The sequence below is a fragment of the Podarcis erhardii genome, assembly GCF_964252035.2.
Source record: "Podarcis erhardii genome assembly, chromosome: 11".
Taxonomy (NCBI): domain Eukaryota; kingdom Metazoa; phylum Chordata; class Lepidosauria; order Squamata; family Lacertidae; genus Podarcis; species Podarcis erhardii.
Window position 1 is genome coordinate 10,775,248 of NC_138501.1, and position 7,589 is coordinate 10,782,836.

At 38.5% G+C, this 7,589-nt stretch overlaps 1 protein-coding gene across 6 annotated transcripts in view; it reads right to left on the minus strand.

The window, feature by feature from the left end:
- The window catches only part of CNTNAP4 (contactin associated protein family member 4), a 279,669-nt gene extending 272,560 nt beyond the window's left edge, over window positions 1-7,109 (minus strand). For 2 of the 6 annotated variants that reach the window (XR_014161100.1, XM_081880315.1), the window contains exon 1: window positions 6,627-7,103. Coding sequence is in view for 4 of the 6 variants with exons in the window: in XM_081880315.1 (XP_081736441.1) it covers window positions 6,627-6,711 (85 nt within the window). In the remaining 2 variants the exon portion in view is untranslated. Of the gene's footprint in view, window positions 1-6,626 lie in introns of all 6 variants that reach the window. The other 4 variants (XR_014161099.1, XM_081880313.1, XM_081880312.1 and 1 more) reach the window with 4 other exon arrangements.
- Window positions 7,110-7,589: the final 480 nt, after the last annotated feature.

Below are 7,589 nucleotides of genomic sequence, written 5' to 3' on the forward strand. Positions count from 1 at the left end.
AATCCCAAAATAAGCAGTTTGTGGATTCTAGCTAATACTTGTATGTTTGGTGGTGCAATTGAAAGGTATATTCTCAAGTAATTCATGATATATTTAAGCATCTCTAGCAAAGCAACTTTAGTTGGTACCCTTCATTTACAGTTGTTTGTGGCTAATAAAAAATAGGTCATGTAGACAAAACTATTTATGGCCAGATGTGTGGAGATTTTTGCCTGGAAACCAGAACTTTGAAAAGAATGATAAACCTCAACACTACAGTTCAGTTGTTCTCTTATTGCCACTCTTTTCTTGCTCTTTCTATTGGTCCCTGTTCGTTCACTGGTGAATTGCAGCTTTCTGTTTAACTTTCCCAGTTTCCTCCTGGTTTATCCCTGCCTACGCCTCCAACAATATAATCCTCAATCAATTCAAAGTCTTTAGCTTTCTGAAACTGCAACCACTCCTGTGCTATGCTCTTTTAGTCTGTCTCAGGACACCTTATGAAAATACTGTTGGATATTTGCAGTTTAGTAGTGCTGCAGAGAGCTTGCTGGGGAGACCATGCATAACAAGGAACTCAAAAATATCTTAAACAAGGTTTTAATAACAAAACAAAAACTCATTTTACACTAAAGATAAAAACAACAACAAACATGCACCAACCCACCCCAGGGTAATGGGAGAGCTAGGTGCTGCTCCTTATATACTATGCCCAAATGCTGACACAGCTTAATTAACACAACCTAGCAGCACCTGCTATGTTTCACAGCTGCAAGGCTGGGTCTCGTTATATGCCCTGGCCCTTAAAGACATACACTACTTGTGAAATAATAATGAACCTTCACATTTTACAGTGACCATTCAACAAATACTTCTCCTCATTGCCAGAGTACCTGCACTGTATGCAGAAAGCCTCAGGTTTAATCACTAACATCTACAGGTAGGGATGGGAGAGGCCCTGCTTAAAACCATGGAGTGCCTATGCCAGACAGTGTAGGCAAGTACTGAGCTAGATGGAGTGTGGTCTGACTTGGTATATGGCAGTTTCCTATGTTCCTAAAGTCCACCTTTTGTACTAAGTGTTTGGTTTCAGCTCCTTGTCCTCAGGGCTGGGGTCAAAAGTCGGTATGGCTGAACATCGGCTGAGGGCACAAATCACAGGAGGGGCACATGGACAAAACACTCTTGAGTCTGCCTTATATGGTTCTCTGGGAAGTGCCACAAAGATGCACCACTTACAATGATTATATTATTATGCTATAATAATGACCCTCTTAATCACAACTCCATTGAGATAACTTCACTTGGGCTTCCACATTTCTATGAGTTCGGTCAAGGCTGTGGCAGTGAGATCAGCCAGTAACTTCCTCCTTAACTATTATAAACTTCTCAAATAAAATGTAGAGAGGATAAAATTATGAACTTATAAAGATGAGTTTATTATGATTCATATCCAGTAACAGTGAACTTCAAGGAAATATTCTCTTTCTGATTACTCATTCTATGTAATACTGTATTAATCCAAGATCCCTTCCTCCTATGGGTGGGAAAATCTGTCAATTTTAATTTCTCCCACTTTCTCATATTTCTAGTTTTCAGTTTAGATCTCCATATTTCCACATCAGGATCAGGTTGCAAATTCTTTTCTTTTTCTTTCTTTTTTGAAATCCTAATTACTGCAAAATTCTAATGCATGCAATTTTTGTATGCAATTTTGCCTTATTCGAACAGTTTTACAAAGCATAAGTTACCTATTATTTATTTATTCTCCAAAGCATGCTGTATGCTATTTTAAATAATATATGCATTTTATGTACAATTCATCTTAGTATATGCATTTTAATGCACATTACTTCTTTGAAGAACTGAATTGCAAAATTCAGAGAAGTGAGAAGTTCAAAGGATGGCTGTGCTTCATTTTGCATATTGTTTCGGAAACTGCAAACTAGATTGGATGCACTTTGAAATGTGGACCGAACTGAATTACTCCCCCATCTTTACCTCTGATAGAAGAATCTGTGATCCAAATGAGTCTTCTATCGTTGGCTCAGTCATGAAGGTGATATTTGACAGTTCCCCTGCCTGTCCCCCTTTGGAGTCTCTGTGAAGGTTGTTCTGATCCCTGTTCTCTTAATTGGAAGCTACACTGGATCAAAGATAATTGGATACGACCCAATGAGCCTTATTTCTGAATAAACATGTATAGGATTGCATTGATTAAGATGGCAATCCAATACCCACTTATTTGGCTGGGAGTAATCCCCATTGAACTCAGTGGTACTCTTCCAACTCTACAGTTCTATGATTCTATGATTCTATGATTCTGAATCCTATACATTTACAGGATTGCACTGACAGTCTAACCAGCACCCTGCCAATAGAATAATTTAGGATGTCCTACACTATACTGCCCCTTCATGGATCACTGCCTTGTTGTGGCAAATGGGCTTGAATAACTCAGAGAAGCTATGAGCTATGATGTGGAGGGCCACCCAAGATGAACAGGTCATAGCCAAGAGTTTAGTCTAAATGTGATCCACCTGGAGAAGGAACTGGCAAACCACTCCAGTATTTCGCCAGGAAAACTCCATGGACATAAAAAAGGAGAAGCTTTGAGAAGAAAGTGAGTGTTTCCAAGGCATGCTCTGGTTCATGGGGTCACAGAGTGTCGAAAATGACTAAGGCAACTAAACAACAACACTATACTGGTAAAAGAAGTAGTATTGTCACACTTTAAAGACTAAGAAGCCAGTTTTCAGATAGGCTTTCACGATCCACTTCATCAGCTGTAGTCCACGAAAGCTCAGGTCACAATAATCTGGTTGTTTTTAAGGTGCCACAAAAACTCTTGCAACTAAAAAACCAAGTTAATTGCATTTGTTGGTTTGAGGATTTATGAATACAGAGGAGACACCAGTTAAGAGCCCCCTCCCAAGCTCTGTTCTGCAGAAATTGCAAGACATCTTGCGTGAAAAATATTTGCAGAGGCAGTTGCGTTTCCACACATAGATCAAACTAATTTGAAAAATTTCAGTCACAGACGACTTGAAATGTTTATGAAGTTTAATTTTGTTTTACATAACACTTCATTTCTAAAGAGTTTCAAAGGCGCTGTCACACATATCAAAGTTTCATGTCACAGTTTCTGGTTCAGAGGTAGGAGCGGTAATGCCAACTGGCTGATAAACTGCTATGGAACCATCTTCAAATAAAAATAAACTTTGAAAAAGAAAATAAAAACAAAAAAGACCTAAAGTGGCTCTACTGGCAAAACTTCCAAATGCACTCTGAATGCTTCATTGTGACCCTTTGCAATTTTTTATTTATGGTTGTAATGGTTGTAACACTTGTGTGTTTTTGTATTGCTTTATATGTTTGAATTCTCCAGGTAGATACAACTTTTTTTGCTTGCTTCTTTAAAAAGTAACAATATTTCCCATACTTGACATCCCAACTGTCAATAATATTTAGGAAGCAAGTAAAATATGTGTCTTTCGAAGTCATACATTTAGGCTTCCTTTGATAAGGCTGACCAAATTCTGATATCTTAAATAAGCATGTACTTTTTTTTGTTTGTTTTTCCCCCATTGGTGGGCTATCTCTGACTCATGCTAGAAATGTTCAAAACAATGATATATGTGAAAAAGGGTCTGTGAACAAAATGGACTGTTCAAATTCTGTAATATATTCTCTCAAAGATGGCAAGCTTTGAATTGAATTGATGCAATTATGGCAAAGTCAACTGTCAGTAAGAGAGATCTGTTGGGTTGTATCTAAGTTGTACTCAGAGGAAACCCACTGAACTCAATGGCCATGACTAAATTAAGTCCATTGTTTTGAGTGGTCTACTCTGAATAGGACTTTGATGCAACCCATTATTTCACTAATATATAGTTGCCCTAAGCAAGGACAGGGATTATAAACAAAAAACAAAAAAACTAAGAGTGGATCTCAAGGTCTTAGCATCAAAGCAACCCATAGGAATGACTTATTAATCTGGAATTAGAGAGTATCACCTCATTTCTCAGAATAAAGCTGAGATCCTTCATAAAGAAAATCACTGAGAGTCACTTTTCTCACCATGCACATCCTTCCATCTGTATTTATTTGTTTACTTCCCAGGAGTAATAATTATACCCTGTCTCTTTAAGAAAATGTCAATCCTATATCCATTTCCTTGAGAGTAAGCCCCACTAAACACAGTGCTTTACATAAGGGTAATATGATTGAACTAAAGCTACACATGGAAGAACACTGTAGTATTTTATTGGAAGCCTTGATGTTTACTGACTCAACTATATATTTTTGTGACTTCTGTATGCAAGGAATATAATAGCTGAAGCAATATTGGAAGTCCAAGGCAGATGTGTAAACTGGGAATTATAAATAGACCTTTATACTTCCTGACAAATTTTCACTAAAAGGTTACAGGGATGTATATCCATCAATTATCAAAGAAAGGGCATGGCATTAAAAGTATAATGCAACTTTGGTGTGCAATGGGAATTTATAGGAGGGGTTGTTATGAGGACACTGTTACTAGCAGAGAAGGATAACATCTGCAACCAATATAGTACTACCCAACTAGAGTCTTTGGGAAAGGGTGGGATATATGCTTAAATATCACAATTATTAGTTGTTTTGAAAATTATAATATTCATCCCCTATGTAAAGCTGAAGAAACTCACTGATTTTTGCATTCCTCACCTGAATGTTTGAAGAAGGACTATTATTCACTAGATCGCAAAGGCATTATTGCTTCACATGAAAAGGGGTATCTTCCTAGCATTCAATAAATCAGAATTTTGTTGTCTCAAAGTGTCAGAAAGTAAATGCGGTAATCCGTCCACATATTTGATGTTTTTATCCATCATTATTTTGTGCTGAGAGGATGTTTGCTTTCTCTCTCTCTGTATATATATATATTTATATATGTCTCTGAGCCTTGCTTCCTAAATTGTAAGAGTGACCTCTAGTGCTTTGCTGTTTCATTATAGTTCCCTGTCCTATTTTGCTATAGATTTAGTACATCTTGCTGCAAGCATCCGATTTAATTCTGTGCATAGTGCAAAATGTTATTAATGTGAAATTCAATTATGATGGCCTTTTAAATTCATGAAGTACACAAAGCAGAAGGATGAAGAAATTGTTTCTAAACACACACACACAAACACACACCACCAAATCTGGATAAATTGCAGTAGGGGGGCTAACAGGAAGAACTTGTTATTCATGTTCAGGATTGCTCTGTGCACTTGAATGTCAAATGAGGTAGCATGACTGGATGATAACAAAAGATCAGTTTGGTCCTGCAGAGCATCTGTTGTTTTTGTGATAGCATATATCAGTTCTAAGCCCTTAAAGCACAAAGCACCTGATGAAATCTCAGAACTTCCACTTTCCTCGTCTATTGCTTAGATGTTCTCAAGGAGCTGTCCCTTCAAACAGTGGTATAATGCTATTCATGAATTCCTACCAGCCTCAACACTTGGTTCCTCCAACTATAGATACCGCTTTTTTACTCTGATTCCCACACTGCACATGTGGCACCTCCAATGAAAGAAGTATGCAAATTTTAAAACAGCAGCTAGGTCATTTAAGCTGCAGTCTTGCACACACTTCATTGAATTCAATGGAACTTACTTTTGAATAGACATGCATAGGTTTGCAGTGTTAGCGCAAAATGAAGCCTATGTTTTATGAGGGCTTTGAGGACCCCTGAGATCAATTATCAAGTACATAAAATTGAGCGCACTCAGACATTCGTCTGTGATGCACTTTGTACATACCAAAGACAGTCATATCTGATTCAACCTTGGAAGCTTTTTACCCCAAATTCTAGGGGGCTGAGGCAGCAGTCCTAAAAAACACTTACCAGGGAGTGAGCCCTATTGAACATAGTGGTACTTACTTCCAAGTAAGCATGTATAGGATTGTGCTGTGACTCTTAAGTTTGAGAGTTTCAGTAGGCTTTTCTTTACAATTCTAACATTCAGGTTTTATTGAGGAGGGGGACTTTACATGCTGCAGCTAACATTCTGGTCACACATGAACATTAACCTTTGTGTAATCAATGAGCATCCTGTAAAAGCTCATTCTCAACATTCGCTCCTCAGTTACATTTGCCATGCACTTGTGCTCTACAGTACAAAGGAGTTCCTCATAATTCAAGGATATACAAGGGAAATTATACATTGCTAAAAGCCAAGCTGATGCAGCAGCAGCAGTAGCAGTAGCAGCAAATATCAGTGTGCCTCTAATCCCCATAAATGACTTAACTCCTTGTAAAATACTGTGCTGATATATGGGTAGCATTTTATTTTTTTAAGAAAAAAGAAATAAAATGAGAACATGCAGTTAAATAGTGAAATGCAAATTGCACATTATTTTGGAGGCTGGCTTAGTCCAAACTGTGCTCTGATTACAGTCTGGTAAAAACAATAAATGAAGAAATATGGGAAATTGCATTTCTGAGCCCCTGGAACATTTTCATCTCATTTACCTGCTGTTAGCATGATCATTATTTTTCCCCAGCAACACTGATTTCTTTGAAGAACTGCATTTCTAAGTCTAGATCTCGTTACAATAAGCTGTAAGTTTCTCAGGACAATCTGGTACAAGTTTAAAAATCCATTTGCAATACTTACATTTGTTCCCTGCTACTAATATATTCCAGTGGTGAAAAGGGACCAGAAACAGCAGCTTGAATAAGGTCTCCGTGAAAGAATCCATGTTCTCATTGATGGAGGCACCCAAAAGTGCCAGAGTATTAGGAAACAGGCACAGCTGCTCTGTACTTCAGTCCTGTCCTTGCTTCCTCTGCTCTCCTTTCTCTTTCTCTCTCTGCCTGTCTTTCAATGCTTCCCAGTAGCCAAGGAGCTCAGTCAAATGCACTCTGCATCTTCTCGCTCCCTCCTCTCTCTCTCTCTCTCTCACACACACACCACAAGATCTGCTCCCCCCGCCAACAACAGCAATCCCCGAAGAGCAGCTGCAAGAATCTCTCCTCTAATTTCACAGAATCACTCAGAGCTAAACTGCTCGACTACCCTGTACAGTTTGGTTACTGAAGCTTCACGTTCATAATGTGTCCTGGACACCCCTTGTGGTGACAGGTAGGAAATGTGAGTCTATGATGAAAGCCAGACAATAAAGGGAACAGCCTGCACATGTATGCCTGTACAGCCTCCCTGCCGAATTACGACTGTTCCCAATTCTTTATGGTCATGCAGTGGGAGGAGGGAAACAGAGTAAGAGCGAGAGAAGAAGGAAGATTTTCCCCCACCCTATTTGTTTCCATTATGACCATCCTTTTTCACTGAAGTCTGCATTTAATGACAACTTTCAGCTGCCACACCATTTACAAGAACGGAAGAGAACGTTATAATTTAACATCGGGAATTTCTGTCGTGCCACAAAACTGTAGTTTGCCTTTACATGTGCAGTAAATCTTGCATTCATCTGTACAATCCGAAATTCATCTTCCAGCGATGCTGCAGAACGTTCCCTCGAGACTATTTCTTTAATAAGACGTGGAGTGCCTAGATTTCTGTAAATTGTAATCCCGCAAATATGTGACATGCCACTTCAGAAGCTCAATCTTGCCGTTT